The sequence below is a fragment of the Ochotona curzoniae genome, unplaced genomic scaffold (genome assembly GCF_017591425.1).
Source record: "Ochotona curzoniae isolate NIBS_2020 unplaced genomic scaffold, NIBS_Ocur_1.0 contig_2855, whole genome shotgun sequence".
Lineage (NCBI taxonomy): Eukaryota > Metazoa > Chordata > Mammalia > Lagomorpha > Ochotonidae > Ochotona > Ochotona curzoniae.
The window spans coordinates 1570182-1591974 of NW_024465615.1; the positions used below are offsets into that span (position 1 = coordinate 1570182).

General features: G+C 42.5%; 1 protein-coding gene across 3 annotated transcripts in view; it reads left to right on the forward strand.

Annotated features, from left to right (window-relative positions):
- MAST2 (microtubule associated serine/threonine kinase 2) overlaps nucleotides 1–21793 on the forward strand; it is a 170964-nt gene that overhangs the window by 19316 nt on the left and 129855 nt on the right. For all 3 annotated transcript variants that reach the window (XM_040977770.1, XM_040977771.1, XM_040977769.1), the window contains exons 2-3: nucleotides 7908–8055; nucleotides 16202–16344. In XM_040977770.1, the coding sequence (XP_040833704.1) occupies nucleotides 7908–8055; nucleotides 16202–16344 (291 nt within the window). The remainder of the gene's footprint in view (nucleotides 1–7907; nucleotides 8056–16201; nucleotides 16345–21793) is intronic.

Genomic DNA, 21793 nt, shown 5'->3' on the forward strand with positions numbered 1-21793 from the left:
CTTACGGTACTTGTTGACTGTCGGTCTTGTGCTGGTATTTAGCCTTAGATAGAGTTTGCCACCTGCTTTGGGCTGCATTCCCAAGCAGCCCGACTCCGGGAAGACCCGGGCCCAGCGCTCTGGGGATTGCTACCGGCCTCACACTGTCCACAGTCACCTCTTTAACGGTTTCACGCCCTGTTGAACTCTCTCTTCAAGTTCTTTTCAACTTTCCCTTAGAGTTATTTTCTATCTTTGTCCCAGAAACAACTATTTCTCCAAGATGAGTTGGTTTCTTGTAATATGAAGTGATTGTTAAAAATAACTGCAACCTGTATGTTGAGAATGTTCATTTATGTTGGGTTGATCCTTATTGCTAGGACTTTTCAGTGGATAGAACTGAGAAATATGTACATTTCTCTATATATACAAACATACTATCTACTACATATATATTAACTTGTGAATTTACACTAATAGATATAAAGGGTTTTATGATATATTGCTAATTTAGATCATATTAGTACAGTATCTCTTCTTTGATGTGAAGAATCAAAATCCCAAGTATTCAAGAGGGTGACAGAATTAGAACATCTAGAACTTACTCACCTTATCATATTTACTTTTTTATTATTATTTTTAAAGATGTAATTATTTTTATTGGGAAGTCAGGTATACAGAGAGGAGGAGATATAGAGAGGAAGATCTTCCACGCAATGATTCACTCCCCAACTGAATGCAATGGCCAGTGCTGTGCTGATGCAAAGCCAGGAGCCAGGAACCTCCTCCAGGTCTCCCATGTGGGTGCAGAGTCCCAAGGCATTGGGCCGTCCTCAGCTGCTTTCCCAGGCCACAAGCAGGGAACTGGATGGGAAGTGGAGCTGCTGGGATTAGAACTAGTGCCCATATGGGATCGATCCTGGCGTTCAAGGTGAGGACTTTTGCTGCCAGGCCACGACGCTGGGCCTGCCTTATCATACTTAAACATGCAAATTTCTATTGGCAGTACTATACAATATTTCTATGTGTAATTGTTACTGAAAATTGCTAATTTTTATTTTCTTGTTCTAAAGATGTACTTATTTTTACTTGAAAGTCAGACTTATAGAGAGGGAGACACACACATATACAGAAAGAGAGAGATAAATCTTCTATCCCCTGGTTCACTCCTTGAATAGCTGAGCCAGTCCAAAGCTGTGAGCCTCAGGAAAGTTTGTTGAAATACTATTTCTTGAATTATTTCATATTGATTACTCTTTGACTGTACACTTCATTATACAAGTTAGTTTTTCTTTAAAATAAAATCTTTAACTCATACTGTTTTCCTTGAGTCCCTTAAATACATAGTTTTGTTTTCTTCTGGCATAAAGACTTGCTATCAAAGTCTGGTGATGGTCTAAATTTGTCTTAGATCATGTATGTGTTCTTTTTTTTTTTTTAAAGATTAATTTACTATTTTTATTGGAAAGTCAGGTATATAGAGAGGAAGAGAGACAGAGAGGAAGATCTTCCGTCCAGTGGCTGCAATGCCTGGAGCTGAGCCAATCTGAAGCCAGGAGTCAGGAGCCTCTTCTGGGTCTCCCATGTGGGTTCAGGGTCCCAAGGCTTTGGGCCGTCCTTGACTGCTTTCCCAGGCCACAGGCAGGGAGCTGGATGGGAAGCGGGGCTGCCAGGATTAGAACTGGTGCCCATATGGGATCTCGGCACGTGCAAGGCTGTGCTATTGCCAGCGGGCCCATCATGTATGTGTTCTTTTGTGTGTTTAAATGATTCTTTAAAATGCAGTAATTATGCTGAAGTTTATCCTGTGTTGGTTTGATTTATATTCTCATGTACTTGACATGATACATTCTATTAGTATGTAGTATCACAATTTAAAATATAGGGAAACTATTGAAATACATTTTCATATTTGTTTTGCTTTGATTTTCTGTGGAAACGCATTACATGTATGTTGGATCTTCTTTCTTGGAAAGTCAGATTTATAGGCAGAAGGAAAGACAGAAAAAGGTCTTCCATCCACTGACTCACTACCCAAGTGGCCATAGCGACAGGAGCTGGACCAATCCAAAGCCAGAAGCCAAGAGATTCTTCAAGGTCTCCCGCGCAGGAACAGGGTGCCAAGGCTTTGGGCCATTCTCCACTGCTTTCCCAGACCACAAGCAGGGAGCTGGAAGGTTTTTGGAGCAGCTCGAACATGAACCCATGCCCATATGGGATCCTGGCACTTGCAAAGTGAGGACTTTAGCTGCTAGGCTACCATGCCAGGCCATTCTGGATGTTTTATACTTTTAGATTTTATTCAAAATCCAGATTACTTTTTGTTTGTTGTGTTGACATGCTTGAGGTGTGAGTCAAGTTTTTGTTTTGCATGTTGATATGAAGGAAATGCTTGTTGGTAAGGATTAAGAGAATGGACTTTGATAAGTATAGCTGGCTTTGACTCTTGGCCAGGAGAGCCAGGAAGAATTTCCCAAGGGTATAGAATTCTTTCACCTCATGATTGCCAGTCATGTGGGACTGAACAACTAATGTGTGTTAACCTGGTTTCTTCAGCCTGACAGTCAACTTTTTAGTGTGTACACTTTTCAGCCAGGAGTCGTTTGGCTGCCTGTATGTTAACCTTGGTAACTTAGTACAGTGTGATACTGTGGTAGCTTGCTGGTAATGTCAATTTGATCTAATTTAAGCATCAAGAGTGAATTATGGGTCTGGCAGCATGGCCTAGCAGCAAAAGTCCTCACCTTGAACGCCAGGATTGATCATATGGCCACTAGTTCTAATCCCGGCAGCTCCACTTCCCATCCAGCTCCTTGCTTATGGCCTGGGAAAGCAGTTGAGGACGGCCCAATGCCTTGGGATCCTGCACCCGCAGGGGAGACCTGGAGAAGGTTCCTGGTTCCTGGCTCTGGATCAGCACAGCACTGGCCGTTGCGGTCAGCTGGGGAGTGAATCATTGGGTGGAAGATCTTCCTCTCTGTTTCTCTTCCTTTGTGTATATCTTTGAAATGAAAATAAATAAATCTTAAAAAAAGAGCTTTTTATAAGGCTGCTATGATACTGAACCCCAAAATCCAGAGTTTGCTTTGTTTCCTAAGGAAAGCTGAAATGAGAACTAGATAATGCCAAGAAGTAGGTTAAGTTGAAGTTAGCCAGAAAGTTCCACGCTCATGCCTGTTTCTTTGTCTTTTCTTTCCTTCTTTCCTTCCTTCCTTCCTCCCTCCCCCTCTTTTCTTTTCTTTCCTTCTTTCCTTCCTCCTTCCCCCTCTTTCTTTTCTTTTCTTCCTTTCTTCCTTCCTTCCTTCCTTCCTTCCTTTCTTTCTTTCTTTCTTGTTTCTATTGGAAAGGCACATTTACAGAGAGAAGAAAAGATCTTTTGTCTTTTGGTTCATTCCCCAGGCGACTACCATGGCTGGAGTTGAGTCAGGCCAAAGCCAGGAGTTTGTTCCTTTTCCTTTTTTATCATTTTGATTTCTTCAATAAATTTAATAATGCTGTAGTATTTAAAAAATGATAGTCTAAGGCCCACCAGCGTGGCCTAGCGACTAAAGTACTCACCTTGAACCTGCCGGGATCCCATATGGGCGCCGGTTTTAATCCCGGCAGCTCCACTTCCCATCCAGCTCCCTGCTTGTGGCCTGGGAAAGCAGTCGAGGACGGCCCAAAGCCTTGGGACCCTGCACCCATGTGGGAGACCCGGAGGAAGTTCCTGGTTCCTGGCTTTTGATTGGCATTGCATCGGCTGTTGCCCTCACTTGGAGAGTGAATCATCGGACGGAAGATCTTCCTCTCTGTCTCTCCTCCTCTCTGTATATCTGACTTTCCAATAAATAAATAAATGTTAAAAAACAAAAATCAAAAAAGACAGTCTAGTTGAGCAAAAGAACAGGACACAGTTAAAGCGTTTGGTTTTAGATACCCACATCCCCCTTGGCGTGCTGGGCTGATTCTTGTTCTGGCTGTCCATTCCAGCTTCCTCCTAGTACTCTGGGAAGCTGCAGGTGAGCTTTGAAGTGAGTCTCTGCCTCCCACCTGAAAGATGTGGGTTGAGTTCCTGCTTCCCAGTGCAGCCAGGGAAGTTGTGGGCATTTGGGGGAGTGGACCAGCAGATGTGTGCTGGTCTTCTTCTGCCTTTCAGATCACAATTTTGAAAAAGATACAGTGCAAAAGAGTTTGGACCGATTGTGTTCATATAAAGCTTTATGTAATCATTTATACACTTGACCTTAGCCAAAAGGCTGAGAAGCAACATGTGATCATTTGTACTGTTAGACTGTGATTAGCCCTGGAAGGAATCAGGAGTTCTGACTAGTATTGATAGTAGTTACATGAGTGTTTTTCAATGCTTAGGAATATGTATTTCTCTGAAATGAATTGCAAATTCAGTAAAAGTTAAAAAGATATCTTAGCATAAAAGTTAAATTTCATACCTAATTTTATTTATACTTCTCTTTGGCAGGAGAGAGTTGAAATGAAAAATGGCAAGACTCATACTTTCATTTTTCCTTTTGTCCTTGCATCATCTTTGTTGCGTTGTGGTAGGAAATACGGAAATCGAAAAGAATAAGTGTTTCTCTTTATTGTTGCTAATGGAATCTTCTGTTGGTTATATTTCTTCTCTGGTCAAGACTGATGTTCATCCAAGCAGTATGGCAAACATCCAAATGCTCATTCTCTTGTTAATTCTCTTTCCACAGTGCCTTTGTGCAGGATATCCATACCAGACTAGCTTCAGATCTCTCAAGAAGTCTTTATTCTTTCACCTTAGCCACTGAAAGTGACCAGACCTCCTCTGTGGGTTACCAGCGTTTGTCCCCAAATCCTGTCTCCTTCCGTGACGACTTCTTGAGCCATAAGTATCGTTCCATTCTTGATGCACCAAACAGTGGAGATACAGTCTGTCCTTTTGCATTGTTTGCTGTTCTCACTTTCCCTTCTCACTGCTCACTCCTGGATGCATCTGTTGCTTGGATGGTTCAGTGCTTCACTGTCTCCTTATTCCTATTCATGTTGCGCCACATTCAAAAATATTTTTCCCTTCTTTGTTTTTCTTTACCAACTTCACTCTTCTTTTTTCTGCTGGGGTGTTTGTAAATCATGCTCCAGAGACGTATAGGTACCAATGTTAGTGATTCTTCATGTGTGTGAGTTCTTCCGTCACAGTTACTTTAGGAAGGTGCTTTCTTCTTTTTAATTCTTTCTACAAAGAAGAGTGAATTTTTTTTCTGAAGATTAATTTTTATTATTTTTATATTGGAAAGGCGGATATATAGAGAGGAGAGACAGAGAGGAAGATCTTCCATCCGATGATTCACTCCCCAAGTGAGCGCAACGGCTGATGCTATGCCGATCTGAAGCCAGGAGCCTCTTCCGGGTCTCCCACGTGGGTGCAGGGTCCCAAAGCTTCGGGCCATCCTCAACTGCTTTCCCAGGCCACAGGCAGGGAGCTGGATGGGAAGCGGGGCTGCCGGGATAGAACTGGCACCCATATGGGATCCCGGGCGTGCAAGGCGAGGACCTTAACCACTTGCGCCACAGCGCCGGGCCCAAAGAAGAGTGAATTTTACTGTTTTTTTCCCTGTTGTTTTGCTGTGGTGCCAGTTACTTGAGTTTGGTTTTCAAATGGTAATGTGATATGGGTGTCAGGTGTTTCTTATGCTTTTATTTTGTCTTTGTACTATTTGGTGTGCTGCTTATCTAGATATTGTTGGACTGTGTTTAGTGAGTGAGGAAGAGAATCATTGGAATAGAAGTGGAACAGACTTCTGCATCTCTTTGTGTAACTGCCTTTCACATAAATGAATAAACTTTTTAAAAAAATTGATTACATTTTATTATGTGACACAGTTTTATAGGCACTGGGATTCCCCTCACCCCTCCCTAAGCCCTCCCCCCATGGTGGATTCCTCCACCTTGTTGCATTACCACAGTTCAAATTCAGTTGAGATTCTTTCATTGCAAGCCTTTACCAAGCATAAAATCCAGCATCTTATTGACCAGATAAGTTCAACGGTTTCTTGGGGAGACCATCTCTGGTCTGAAGGTAGAGCCGGCAAGAGTACCATACCAATCAATTAAAAGCTCTGACATAACATCAGTAGATAAACATTTTTTAAAAAAGGGGGTGGTGGAAGGTGCTGGGATGTAGTGGGTTTAAGCCATAGACAACAGTGCTTGCATCTTATGTGGGTTCCGGTTGAAGTCTTTGCTGCTATATTTCCAATTTAGTTCCCAGTAACAGCCTAGGAAATGCAGTGAACGGTGGCCCAGGTGCTTGGGCCCTTGTCACCTATGTGGGAGATTTGGAGATGAAGTTTCTGGCTTTGGCCTGGCCCAGCCCTGGCCATTGTGGACATTTTGGGGGTTGCATCAGCAAATGAAAGATCTCTTTTTTGTCTCTGCCTCTCCCTTGCTCTAACTCTGCCTTTCAAATAATAAATAAATGTTTAAAGAAAAATGTAATGGGGCAAGCTGAAACAACGCTAAAGGGGAGATATTTTCAGTATTTTATATTATCTGTCTTTTCTTCTTAAAAATTCTGTTTATGTATATATTTATCTTACTTATTTAAAACACAAAGACTGAGTCTTTCAACTGCTGCTTCAGTCATCACATGCTTACAATAGCAGTGTCTGGGCCGGGCTGGACCCAGGAGCTGGCAACTCAATGTGGGTTGAGTGCTACCTCAGATATATGTTAATGGGAAGCTGGACTAGGACATTGTGCTAGAACTCAAACTTCGGTACTCTGATATGGGATGTGGGCATCCTGAGCAGTTCTAATCACTGTGTCACGTGATTGTCCTGCCATAGAAATTTTGTACCTCTTTCAAAATATGTATTTAGGGACAAATGTAGCTATGCAAAGAAAGTAGTGGGGCAGGTATTGCAATGTAACAGGTTAAAATGCCACTTGGAGCAGCTACATCCTATATCAAGTGCAGGTTTGAGGTCTGGCTATTTTTGCTAATGCACCTGGAAGGCATAGGTGATGGCTCAAGTGCTTGAGTTGCTCTCAGGCCCATTGGAGATCCTGCTGGAGCTTCTGTTTCCAGGCTTTAGTCTGGCCAAACTCTGGCTGTTGGTGTCCACATACTTAAGGGGTTAGCCAGTAGAGAGAAGAACTCTTCCTCTCTTTGTCTCTCTGTTTTTCATTTTTTTTTTAGTTCTAAGTTTTAATTTAGTATTAATTGAATGTTATTTCTGATTTTGTTACTGATTTGTTGGTTAATGATCTTTTTTATTTATTTATTTTTGGAAAGGCAGGTTTACAGAAAGAAAGAGATAGAAATATCTTCTCTTTGTTGTTTCACTCCCCAAATGGCCACAGCAGCTGGTGCTGAGCTAATTCAAAGCCAGGAGGCAGGAACTTTTTCAAGATCTGCCCCCTGGGTGAAGGGTCCCAATGCTTTGGTCCATCTCCCGTTGCTTTCGTCAGCCTTAAGCAGGGAACTAGACGGGAAATGGAGAAGCCAGGACATGGACTGTACTGGTACCCGAATGGGATACCAGTGCTTGAAGATGGAGGGTGGATTAACCAGTTGAGCTATTTCACTGGTCCCATTTAATGATTTTTTTAAAGACTAAATTATGCTTTTTTGTGGGATTTAAGAAGAGTATAGATAAACTAGATAGACATCAATGCAAGTATATTCATTAGGAATAATACATCTTTTCAAAATGTTTTATGCCATCTTGTGAGCTTCCTCCTTTATTTTTCCTTGGACATTTTTATAACTATTGTTCCATGTCTTATGGCACAATCAATTTTTACTAAGATAGGTTTCTGGCTTTAGTTATTGAGTGCAAGGTATAAAATATTGGTGCTTTTAAATTGTAATGAGTATTATAGAAATGTCTAATAGAAAGTTTCTTTATTTCATAAAAGATGATTTAAGATTCATGTTTTGCTCTTTTTTCTTTGTGTAGGATGTGGTAACTGGACTTAGCCCCCTGCTATTCAGGAAGCTGAGTAATCCTGACATATTTTCATCAACTGGAAAAGCCAAACTTCAACGACAGCTTAGTCAGGACGACTGCAAATTACGGAGAGGGAGCCTGGCCAGCTCTCTGTCAGGTAAATGTGTTTTTGTTTTTGTTGGGTGTGGGCCTGTGTTGTCAGTATTTAAGGGTGTATCAGGTGAAGTGGCGTTGAACGCCTTTCCTGGTAGTAGTCTTATTCAGAACCCTTATAGGTAAGGAAGGCTGTGTTCTCCCTCTTCATGTATCCTCATAGACTTTGAATGCTTATCTGCTTTACTTCATGGACAGTTCTTGGTAGACCACTATTACTTTTCACTCTATTTCTGTTGGCCATTTTTGTCTCTGCCCAATCCTGTAGACTTCACTTCCTTTACATCTTTCTTTTGTTTTTCTCCCTCTCCATTTTCAAAGAAAAGACATTTAAATGTTCAAGGGGAGGGGTGTGCATTGTGTCAATGAGGTAAGACACTGATTGGGACTCTAGCTTCCCGTGTTTGAGGGCCTGGGATCAAGTTCTGCCTCTGCTTCTGATCCAGCTTCTTGATAATATGTCTGGGAGGCAGCAGAGGCTGGTTCAAGTGCTTGGGTTTCTGCCAGTCCTGTCAGGAGACCTGGATGGAGTTTGGACCTGGGCATCCACATGAGAAACCGAAAGGAATTTCTGGCTCTTGGCTTTGGCTTGGCACAGGCCGAACTGTTATGACCATTTGGGACATGAACCAGTGGATGGAAGATCTTCCTCTCTGTCTCTTCCTCTTTCTTTTACTGTCTTTATATATATATGTCTTTATACATATATATATGATTTATTTTTATATACAGAGAGGAGAGACAGAGAGGAAGATCTTCTGTTCAATGGTTCACTCCCCAAGTGGCCGCAATGGCTGGAGCTGAGCCAATCTGAAGCCAGGAGCCAGGTGCTTCTTCCAGGTCTCCCACATGGGTGGAGGGTCCCAAGGCTTTGCACTGTCCTCGAGTGCTTTCTCAGGCAGCAGGGAGCTGGATGGGAAGCGGGGTCACCGGGATTAGAACTGGCGCCCATATGGGATCCCAGTGCATTGAAGGCAAGGACTTCAGCTGCTACTGTATTGTGCTGGGCCCCTTTTACTGTATTTTGAATAAGTAAATGACTTTTTCCCCCTCATTGTTCACCATAATCTTTTTGTGTTCACCAACCTTAAACATCTATTCATTTGAAATACATATTAGAATCTACAGAAATAAAATCCAAAATATTCAAGAGTTTACATTTGAATTAGAATGTTTCAAAGTATTTCAAAAAATTAATCAAAAAATTAATAAAAAAGAATGTCATAAAATTAGTTATTCAGAAAACTTACCATTACATAAGTTAAAAATATAATAACTTAAATCTCTTATAGATTTGTTGAGGGGTGTGAGCTAGACCACACCAGACATGTCTGTTTATTAAGGAGTCTTTATTAATCAAGCTTGGTGACAACAGAGCACAATAGCAAATCACAAGTCCATACAGCAATCCAACCAAACATAATCCCAAAAGGAACAAATGATCATTATCCTTAAGTCCATCCATTAAGCTGAAGACTTATGTTCCAGCTTCCTCAACAATGTAATCTATCCTAAGAGACATGAAATGAATAACCTGGACACACTTACAAAGCTACAGACATTCACCTTTCCCTGGCTTCTCTGCCCACATTCTATCACTGCTAGGCCTCACCTCTCCTGGAACTTCTGACAGCACACAAACCAGAAACAACATTATTATATCCATTGTCCCATCTAAGCAGGACACAGGGACCATGCTCGGGATTACCTGTCCTAGGTCAGCCAAGAGTCGAGGTGCCAGAGTAAAAGAAGCACCTGGCCAGAAAGAGAGCAAGCCTCTGCATCATAGGCCTTTTAAAGGGGCTTGTGAGGGGAGTGGTTACACAACAATGCAATACCGTCCCCTCTGAGTTGATAGGTGAGTCACAGGTGGGCAGGAGCGAATACCTAAGTGTTGTGGGCTAAGGAGTTGATTAGTGCTCATTGGGATGGGCAGGAACAGGAACTGGGCTTGTAGCTAAAAACATCTAGACTAATTGGACTTCCAGTATCCTGGCTAATTTAGGATGGGGGTGGATGGTTGAGAATGGAATTAACATTCTATTGCTGTTAGGACCCACCATCAGAACAGAGGGTAGAGAACACAGCCAAATTTTATTAGCCCAGTGTCAATGGGTGCTGGCTATCACTGGCTGCCCCCCATAACAGATTCTCAGTTAATTGATTAAAATATCTCATTTCTTCATGTGTATTGTATACTTCTTTTACTCAATGCTTGTGTGCTTTTTAAAAAATTCTAGTTTTGATGATGTTTACATAGTTGATCAGGGTCAAGGGTTGAGGATTAGGGGAAAGTGGGCGAGACCATTTTTAACACATTTTCTTTTTCTTCTTCCTGTATCTGGGGGAGAGGGAGATACAAAGAGAGAAGCCACACCCAACCTTCCAAACTGCCTCAGTACCCAGGAATGGGGAACAGCCACCCAATGTCATTCCAGGGTACCCTTTCAGGGGTCTTCTGTCCAACAGTCCCTGAGACCACTGGGCAGGGGTTGGCGGGTGCTGTGTGAGGCGACAGTGACACTGTTCTGCAGCTGAAACACTGGAGACAAGCTGGTGGTGAGGGATGTCCGGTTATTTGAGATAAGTCACAAGCTTATATAGGGTGGGAAAAGGGGGCAGGCAGAAGGAGGTCCCCACAGTACTCCCACCCAACAATGACATTGTGATAGGCTAATATGTATGTCTAACTCTCTGAACCCTGCAGCAACTTAAAGGTCATGAAGCACAGGAAGCTGTCTCAGGGGAAACTTGTTACCTCCTCATTGTCTGCTGAAAAGCAGGGTGAATGTAACATTTGACTTCCTAGAGTTGTTTACCAAGGAAGTCCTAGCATAGTTGGGCAGAGAAGAAATGGGGTGCAGCCCGTTGCTCTTGCTGCATGCCCAGTGAACGGCCATATTGGCGTCTTGGTTAGTGAAGACTCCTGTTAGGGATTCCCCCTGGGACACGGTGTGCCATTTTGCCTATGGCCTCCCACATGAGCTAAGCAGGCAGAGATCCAGGGGCGATCTCCCACAGTACCTGTGGTGGAGCATTTTCTGAGGGTTCTGCTCATGTGGTTTCAGTAGTAATGAGATGCTGTTGATGTCGAAGCTCCAGTGATGAGGAAATCCTTCCAGGGTCAATTGGCTGACATAGTCCACCTCAGAGTCTCCATTTGCCCAAAAATTTACTGTCAAATAAATAAGTAATTCTTCAAAAAGGTAATACTAACTCAGTGGAGAAAAAAATATCCTATTTTACTCCTTTGTCTGATAGTAAACAACTTCCATTTTTTTTTTCTTTCTGTTTTAGGGTTATTGCCATGGCTTTATTTTCTCAGTCTTGCTTTGAAATATTCATTTTATTTGTCATGTATATAATCGTATAGCTGCTTTCCTTATTTGCCTATTCAGAGCGTTTTGCTTTTTTTAATTTTTAGCACCTTACAACCAGGAATCAGTGTTTTGTGTCTGAAATGCTAAATCCCCTTTGTCTTATGAAGTGATTACATGGTTACTGAATGGTATATCCTCTAGAGGTCGTTCTTTTACAGTTAATCTAATATCAGCTTTATGTCTTGCTTTCTTATGTTTTTCATTCCTCTCGTTTTGTTCTCTTAATTTATTTGAAAGGCAAAGAGGGAACGAGCAAGAAAACTTCCATCCATTGGTTCAGCTCCCCAATTGCCTACAATGTTTAGAGCTAGGTTGGGGTTGAAGTCAGGATCTTGGAACTCAATCCATGTCTTGCCACATGGGTGTCAGGAAACCCCACCTGAGCCATTGTTGGTGCCATTATCATGAAACTGGAATCCGGAGCTATAGCCAAGCGTGAAATTCAGATACTCTGTTGTGGTATATAAGCATCATAAGCAGCATCTATATGTCAGGCCAAACACTTGCCCCAATGTTTTCATTTGTGAGTATTAATCCTATCAGATTGTGTTGGGCAGACTGATACTCCTCCTAACTGCATCCTTTTCTATGCTTATTGTAGCTTATGGGTTCTATGGGTTTGGAACATTCTGCTTTAGATTTTTTCCCAGATTTTGTTGTTGTTTTCCCCTTTGTATTCAGTATATGTCATTTTCTTGATATGACTTTTGCTTATTTTAATGTATTTTTCTTTCTTGCTCTCATTTAAAAAAATATTCATTTTTATTTGAAAGACAGGAGAGAAAGTGAGAGTGGAGTGTGCAGGGATAGTTTCCCTCTGTGGGTTTACTTTCCAAAATGCCTACATCATCTGGAAATGGGCCTGACTGGAGCCAGGAGCCTGTAACTCAATCTGGGTCTCTTTATGCTTGGCAGGAACCCAAGTACTTGAGCCATCATCTGATGGCTCCCACTTTGCATTACCAGGAAGATGGAGTCAGAAATGGAGGTGGGAAAGGCAGGTAGTATAGCACAGCATGTTAAGCTACTTTTTGGGATGCTTACATCTCATAATGGGAGTTGCTAATTTGAATCCTGACTTCTCTGCTTCCAATCCATGTTTCTGCTATTGCATCCTGAGAGCAGTAGATGCTGGCTCAGGTGCGTGGGCTCAGGCCCCTATTATAATTTTTTTTTTAAGATTTATTTTATTTTCATTACAAAGTCAGATATTCACAGAGGAGGAGAGACAGAGAGGAAGATCTTCCTTCCGATGATTCACTTCCCAAGTGACCGCAACGGCCGATGCTATGCTGATCCGAAGCCAAGAGCCAGGAACCTCTTCTGGGTCTCCCGCCACGGGTACAGGGTCCCAAAGCTTTGGGCCGTCCTCGACTGCTTTCCCAGGTCACAAGCAGGGAGCTGGATGGGAAGTGGAGCTGCCGGGATTAGAACTGGTGCTCATATGGGATCCTGGTGGGTTCAAGGTGAGGACTTTAGCCCCTAGGCCTCGCTGCCTGGCCCTTGGGCCCCTATTGTTTATGTTGAGACCCAGATGGAGTTACGGACTCCATGGCTTATGGAGGCAATTGGGGGATGACCAGTGAATGGATGATCTCTTTCTTTCTCTCAAGTAGATTAGAATAATAAACATTAAAAAAAAGGGGGGGGGAGCAGGGACTATTAGATCAGGCATTCTGAATTTCTTTAACTGCTTTATTAAATGCCTTCTCTTTATTCTAATTTTTATGGAATTTCCTGGAGGACAAAATGATAAAATCTTACGTTCAAGTCAGCTATCTTTATCTAGTAATATTTCATGTAGTAAGTTCTTGAGTTAGGTTAAATTTTTTCTTTTGAAGTAGATTTATTTATTTGAAAGAGTTATATATAAAATGAGAGGGAAAAATGAAGAGAAAAATGATTCTGGTTCACTCCCCAGATGCCGATGTCGGGCTGGACTGCGTCAGGCTGGTACTAGGATCTAGGAGTTTCATTCAAGTTTTGCACATGAGTGACAGAGACCCAAGTGCTTGACCCATCTTCTGCTGCTTTTCCCAGGCCACTAGTAGAGAGCTGTATTGAAGTGGAGAATCTGGAACTCAAACTGGTGCCCATAAGGAGTGCTAGTGTTGTAGATACCTTTTGCCTCATATGCCATAATGCCAGTTCTGTGAGTTAGAAGTTTTAGAAGGTTTGTTTTCTACTGGTATTTATTATAGTGAATGGCTAGTTCTATTTATTTTATTCTTTCCATTTTGTGATTTTTTTGCTTAAATTCTTAGCAGTCTTTTGTGAGTTTCAAGTCTTTATTGATGTGTGCCTGGATGGGTTTCTTCCATTCCCTCAACAGACATTTATTCTGAAGAAAGAGATGATACTGACCTTTGTGTGAGTAGATGCAAGGAGTTAGTAAGTTAACTTTTCTCTAGACCACATAGATGAGGGGAGCAGGCAGGCTCCTTAAGAATCATGTATTTGTAGAATGAAATAGAGAAAATAGGTAGACTACTCTGGGCTGCTATAAGTCTTGAGTTAAAGACCCATCATGATCATCATTGCTGCTGTTGTGGAGGGTACATGTAATGACTTCTCAGTGAAAGAACCATGCAAGGAAATATGAGCGGTAACCATTTTAGGAATATATTACATTAGTTGGTTATGAAGTACAATAGGCTGGTTATAAAAATTGCCTTCTAAAAAGATTCATTTATGGGCCCAGCGCAGTGGTGCAGTGGTTAAGGTCCTTGCCTTGCACACCCGGGATCCCATATGGGTGCCAGTTCTAATCCTGGTGGCCCCGCTTCCCTTCCAGCTCCCTGCCTGTGGCCCGGGAAAGCAGTCGAGGATGGCCCATGGCTTTGGGACCTTGCACCCGCGTGGGAGACCCGGAAGAGGTTCCTGGCTTCAGATCGGCATAGCATCAGCTGTTGCGCTCACTTGGGGAGTGAACCATCGGATGGAAGCTCTTCCTCTCTGTCTCTCCTCTCTGTATATCTGCCTTTCCAATAAAAATAAAATAAATCTTAAAAAATAGATTCATTTATTTGAAAGTCAGAGTGATGGGCCCGGCAGCGTGGCCTAGCAGCTAAAGTCCTCGCCTTGAATGCACCAGGATCCCATATGGGCGCTGGTTCTAATCCCGGCAGCTCCACTTCCCATCCAGCTCCCTGCTTGTGGCTTGGGAAAGCAGTTCAGGATGGCCCAAAGCTTTGGGACCCTGCGCCTGTGTGGTATACTTGGAAGAAATTCCTGGATCCTGGCTTCAGATCCCCATAGCATCGACCGTTGTGGTCACTTGGGGATTGAATCATCGGATGGAAGATCTTACTCTCTGTCTCTCCTCCTCTCTGTACATCTGACTTTCCAATAAATAAATAAATCTTAAAAAAAAAAAAAAGAAGCAGAGTGACAAAGAGAAAAGGACAGAGGGAAAGAGGGTGTGTGCTGTTCCATCTAATGGTTCACTCTCTACATGCCTCTAGCAGTTGGGGCTGAGTCAGGCCGAAGACAGCAGCTGGAACTCCATCCAGGTTTCCCACATGGATGGCAGGGGCCCAAATACTTGGGCTGTCCTGTGCTGCATTTCCAGGCATGTTAGCAGGGAGCTGGATTGGAAACCGGAGCTGGGATTCACTGTGTACTCTGGTACCGATATGAAATGTGGACATCCCAAATAGCTTGCTGAGTTACAACTTCTGACCCTGTACAATTTTTTTGAGTATGAACAAATATATGATTTCAAGGTGAAGTTTTCCTAATCTTTATTTCTGTTTTATTTTATGTTTAATTTTGTTAAATTGTTCCTTAAAAGGGTAATAAAGATAAAGCTGAGTAAAGGTACAGGGCATGCTGTTGAAGTTGAGTGAATGAATAGGTATTGAAGATTGGAATTTGAGGCCATGAAGATAATTGGGATTCATGGAGGGTCATTTTAGATTTTAGTCATCCTGAATGTTTGACTTCGTCTTTTCTTTTTAAAGATTTATTTATTTTGAAAATCAAGGTTACAGAGACAAGGAGAAACAGAAGCCTTCTTTGTATCTGTTTACTCCTTGAATGGCTGTTAGTGGCCAGGGCAGGGCAGGGCAGGGCAGGGGCAGGGTCGGGGCAGGGCAGGGGCAGGGGCAGGGTCGGGGTAGGGCCAGACTGAGTCAAGTTGCCTGGAACTCCATCTGGGTGTCCTCGGTGGGTGACAGGGACTCAAGCACTTTGTCCATTTTCTGCTGCTTTTCCAGATGCATAAGCAGGGAACTGGATCAGAAGTGAAGCAATTGAGGCTCAAACTGCTCTTCCTATATGGGATGGTTGCAGTGTAAGCAGCACCAGCTTAACTTGCTATGCCACAATGCAGTCTTTATGTGTGATTTTCTTGTGGGACTATTAAGTCTGTCAACCAGAATTGGGCACTTGAAGTCTGGTAAGAGTGATATTTGTCTTCTGTAATGCTGAAGACCAGCTTGTTTAGGGAAGTATACTTGGGAGACCCATGCTTCATGTTGAGTAGGTGAGGACCTAAGTAGTCTGGAAGGGATGAAGAAACTTCTGGACTGTGAGGTTGGGTGTCAAGTTGAGAAGCTGTCACATTGGTTAGTATTAGAAAACTTAAAATACTTGTAGTTCTCACCACCACCAAGATAATTTGAACTTTAAAGGATTATGTTTGTCAGTGCATATAGATGAACTTCACTTTGTATCAGTGTACTTTTACCTACTGGACATATTGCATTTATGTTTTTTCGTTCATTGGTCCATAAATACTTACATGTTTTCTAAACCTTGTGTTTGAAGGTAAGCAGCTGCTGCCCTTGTCCAGCAGTGTACATAGCAGCGTGGGACAGGTGACTTGGCAGTCTTCAGGAGAAGCATCAAACCTGGTCCGAATGAGAAACCAGTCCCTGGGGCAGTCTGCACCTTCTCTAACTGCTGGTTTGGTAAGTGTTAGTCGCTTGGTGTACTTGCTCTGAAGGCAAATCCTTGGTGATTGTCTGTCATCCTGTTGTTTGGAATTCTAATTGAATATATTCTGATTGCTTTCTTATCACTGTCACTGGTCCTGGTGGCTTTATGTAATGAAAATCAAGAAAAATATTCTGTGTGAGTGTATCTTGAATGAATAAATTTTGTGGGGTGGGGAAACTTTTTAATGGAAAATATTGTACATCTTTTAAGACTGAATTGTTTCTGAATATGTCTTCATAGTATACGTATGTAGTACCTGAGAATAGAGAACATAATTGGTACATGGTGGGTGCTTGCATACACAAGGATACTTAAAAGCAGGATTAAAAGATGAAATTTATATGCATAAATTATTAAGTTATAAAATGATGTTTTTTCTGTGCCTTACAGAGGTTTGGCTGTGTAGCCTGGGAAAGTGGTCTTCTGTCTCTTAGTGTGTGTTCTTTACCCTTTTGCCCTCAGTGGCCCTGCCTCTGCCTGAGGTACTCATTGACTTTCTGCTGATGTTAACCTTTTTCCTCTCATCTTAGGACAAGGCATACCAATAAAGTGCAGGGGCAGAAGTGGAAACTTGTTTCCACTAAAATATGATCTCAGCACACCTTTGGATTATAGACCTTTTGGGTTGGTATGTTGGAAAGAAATTCAGTGTACATCCAGTTCACAGAAGTGCAGCCCATAATATGGAGGGCTCAGTATTTGTGAATTGTGTGTGTGTTTTAAAGATTTCTTATTATTTCTGTTTGAAAGATAGAATTACAGCAAAGAGATGGGGTGGGGAGTTGGAAGACAGGGAGAGAGAGAGAGAGAGGGAGAAATTCAGAGAAAAAGAAAGAGATCTTCCATTTGCTGGTTTGCTCTCTAAATGACTGCAGTAAGGAGCCAGGAGCCTCTTTGGTTCTCCCATGTGGGTTCAGGGGTCCAAACATTTGGGTCATTTTACTGGTTTCTAGGCCATTAACAGGAAGCTGGATGTCAGTGCGAAGGGCAGGAGCTTAACGTACTGTGCCATGGTGCTAGCCTTTGTATTGTGAAATTTTTATAACTTATTTTAATTTTGTTTATTTAATTTTGCTTATTTGAGAGATGGATAAATATACATAGATAGATAGGTATTATTATCAGTGTCTTCTGCTTTCTTAAAACTTTTTTATTGTTTAGCATTTCATTCAACTTGAAAAAATTCCTTTGGCATATATTATAGGACAAGTCTGGTGGTGATAAGTTTTCTCAGCTGTTTTTCTGGGATTGTCTCATCTTTAAATCTAGAAGATAGTCTTGCTGGATATATACAATATTCTTGGTTAGCAGTTTTTTTCCATTCTTTCGCTTCTTTCTACTTCTTTCACTTTCTGAAGTCCCTTCAACTTCAATAATGTGGATATTTTGTGTCTGTGAATTTGTATTTATCCATTTTTGTCTGGTTGGTTTTTGGCCCTTTATTTTTATTAGCTGATGTCATGGTTTCCAGAGTTTTTGTTTTTGAAGATTTATTTATTTTTATTGGAATAACATATTTACAGAGAGACAGAAAGCTCTGCTGCTGCTTGTTCATTCCCCAAATGGCTGCAGTGGCCAGGGCTGAGCTCATCCAAATCCTGGAGCCAGAAGTTTCTTCCCAGTTCTCTCTCATGGGTGCAGGGTCCCAAGGCTTTCTGCCATTCTCTGCTGCTTTCCCAGGCCACAAACCAGGAGCTATGGGAAGTGGAGCAGCTGTGACATGAACTGGTACCCATATGGGATCCTGGCGCTTGCAAGGTGAGGATTTAGCCACTGTGCCGTCAGAATGGGCCCCTTCCTGATGTTTTTGATGTTTGTGGTAATCTATTTGTTGAAGGATCAGAAATGTTTTCAGTTTTCATAATCTGGCTTTGTGCCTGTTTTTCAAAATTCTTTGCCTATTTTCTGAGCTTGTGGATACTGTAGGATTTTCAGCACTAGATGGTGCTCTAAGCCAAAGTTTCCACAAGTTCACTGTTAGTGTGTTGCAGCTGTTTATGCATAAGGGGATTCCCCTAATCCCAGGTTTGTCCCAGAGCTGCAGTAGTGTTTTTAATTTGTTTGTTTATTTATTTTTGAAAGTCAGAGTTGCAGAGAAGAGGAGAGAGAGAGAGAGAGAGAGAGAGAGAGAGAGAGAAATTTGCTGGTTCACTCCCCCAAATGGCTGTAGCATCCAGAACTGAGCAGATTAGAAATCAGGAACCTCCTCTGGGTCTCATATGTGGGTGTGGGATCCCTAAGATTTGGGCCATCCTTCACTGCCTTCCCAGGCCACAAGCAAAGAGCTGAATGGCAAGTGTAGTAGCTGGGACACCAACTGGCACCCACATGGCATGCTGCTGCATGGCAAGGTGAGGATTTAGCTATCACACTAGGAAATTTAGCTGACATCTTACTCAGTCTTTTTTAAGCCACACATTGTCCAGTTCAGTAACGTGTAGTATATTTGAAGGTATGTGTAGCTCTTTTTTTTTTTTTTTTAAATTACATTGTATTATGTGACACAGTTTTATAGGTACTGGGATTCCCCCTCCCCTCTCCTTCCCCTCCCCCTCCCCCTATGGAGGATTCCTCCAGCTTGTTGCATAACCACAGTTCAAGTTCAGTTGAGATTCCTCCATTGCAAGCCTATACCAAGCACAGAGTCCAGCATCTTATTGTCCAGATAAGTTCCACGGCTTCTTGGGGAGACCTTATCTGGCCTGAAGGTAGAGCCAACAGAGTAAAATCCCGATCAAATTTAGAGCCCCAACATAACATCAGCAACAATATATAATGTTATGGAATTAATTGACATAGTATTCAGTAAACAACACGTTAAAAATAAATGCAGATTCTTAACCACATCCTATGACTACTTTGTTGACATTTCAACAATTGAGGTGCGAAACAGTTTAAGGAGGGGTGTGCAGAGAAACCTTCAATACCTTGGTGAGGAGTACTTATTCTTTATGTCCTACCTGGTAAAGTATATGTGAGACCATGCTGACCAATCTTTCCTTGTTGTTCTTTGCCTGTCTATTCTAATTTGTGTGTGTGTGTGTGGGGGGGGGGTGCTCTGGAGCGACCCTGATGATCATTGCAGAGAGGGTGGGGACCCAAAGTTGGAACTAAGTAAGGACCAGAGAAAGCTCCTCTCCCTAGTCCTGAAGGAAGTTTACTGTTCTTCTGATTCTGAGGACCGCTCAGGGTTCCTGGCTGTTGTTCCGATGGCCTTGTATCCTACAAGGAAGGATTCGGGCTTCTTCCATCCCATGTGGTAGATCTAAAGGGCGAGAGGATGTCCTCTGAGTTCTTGGCCTCTGAAGGCATTCCAGTCCCGCGTGGTCTCTTTGGCAGATGGGATGTAGTCCTTGGAGCTCATGCTGATAGTCCTTGGTGAGGATCTAGGAGTCTCCAGGGTTGGGATACAGGGGTTGGGATACAAGCCTCCTGTCCCCCTGCTCCACTCTGGGGTCCCCCCTGCTCTGTGCATATGACCTCCTGTTAATAGGTTGTTAGGATCGCTTTGGTTCCCCCTGTATGTCTTTGTAGTTTAACTGTTGTCTAATGCTGTTTTGAATCTATTGTCTATAAGTTACTTGTTATGTACCTTATAGGTTACACTACATGGCTTCCTCACACATTCTTAGGAGATGGAAGATTTCTTTGCTCTTCTGCCCCATTTCTGATTAGCACAAGGTTTTGAAAGTGTGTTAGGTTTTACAATTTTTCAAAACGCATGCGTTGAGACAGTATTAATTACAGGTTCATGTGAGGAAGATTAACTGTCACTGGGAATCTTTAGGATTAATTCAGGTCCCCAAAGCACTGAGGGTTCAGCATGGGGCTACCTGAGCAGCAATTCAAAAAACCAAAATCCCAGAGCTCCCCTGCTGGGCCCCGGAGCAGCTCACTGCACGCAAAGCAGTCCCGTCCTGGGGGGCCTCCACGGCCTGGCGACCACAGGACATTAAATTCCTCAGACGCCCAGATTCACCACTTCCCATCCCCCTCCCTGGCTCCAGCAGGTGCCAGTAGTAGGAGAGACAAGGCCCTGTGAGCGGCTCACCGTGCGCAAAGCAGTCCTGAGACGACCTGTGTCGTCCTGGGGGGCCTGTGTAGCTCTTTTTACAGTCCAATTTAGAACGTGCTTCAGTGTTTCATTCTTTTTTAGTGCTGAATAATATGAGGGAACTTCAAAAATGTTTATGGGGCCCAGCATGGTAGCCTAGCAGCTAAAGTCCTCGCCTCACGCATGCTGGGATCCCATATGGGCACTGGTTCTAATCCTGGCCCGCCCCATTTCCCATTCAACTCCCTGCTTGTGGCCTGGGAAAGCAGTTTGTGGCCTGGGAAAGCAGTTGAGGATGGCCCAAAGCCTTGGCACAATGTATCCATGTGGGAGACCCGGAAGTATATTTCCCCTGGCTTCGGATTTGCTCAACTCTAGCCATTGGGATCACTTTGGGGAGTGAATCAACAGATGAAGATATTTCTCTCTGTCTCTGCTCCTCTGTATATCTGGCTTTCCAATGAAAATTTTTAAAAAATGTATTTAAAAAAGTATAAATATATAAATAATATAAAATATAAAGAAAAATATAAGTAAAAGATAAGTTTATAGGGCTACATTGAGGTATAGTGGGTAAAAATGTCCACCTGCAATGCTGACATCCCATTTGGGTGCTTGTTTGAGTCCCATCTGCTCCACTTCTGACCCAGCTCCCTGGTCGTGTGCCTGGGAAAGCAGCAGAGGGAGGGTGGGAGTGATGTTCAGAGAGAGAGAGATCTTTCGTTTTCTAGTTTACTTCCCAAGTGGCCACAATGGCTAGTGTGGGGCAAGGGCAAAGCCAGGAGCCCAGGAGCTTCTCTGGGTCTCTGATAGCTCAGTGGTCCAAACACTTGAGCTGTCTTCTGCTGCTCTCCCAGGCATGTTAGCAGTGATCTGGATTGGAAGTTGAGCAGCTTGGACTTGAACCAGCATGCAATGGGATGCTGGCTTGCTGGCTCCAAAATAAACTGTGATTCTGTTTTACATGAACTTTTTAAGTACTCTGATGTTCTATTGTGTGAATATATAACATTTTAATTTTATTTGCCAGTTGATGGACATTCGAGGTGTTTCTGCCTTGTAGCTATCATAAATAACACTGCTATGATATATGAGTATATTTTTCCATTTCTTTGCTGGGTCTGTGTTAATTGTTTGGGAAACTGATCTTTCTACATACTCGTCAACACTAGTGGTTCTTTTTAGTTTTAGCTATCCTTGTGGGTGGGTATGAAGTGGTATAGTTTTGATTTTGATCTGCATCTCCCTCATGACTAATGATGCTTAGCATCTTTTCATGTATTTTTTGACATTTGTGTATTTTGTTTGGAAAAATGTCTACTTACATTGTTTGCTAACTACAAAACTTGAGTATTTGTTTCATTATA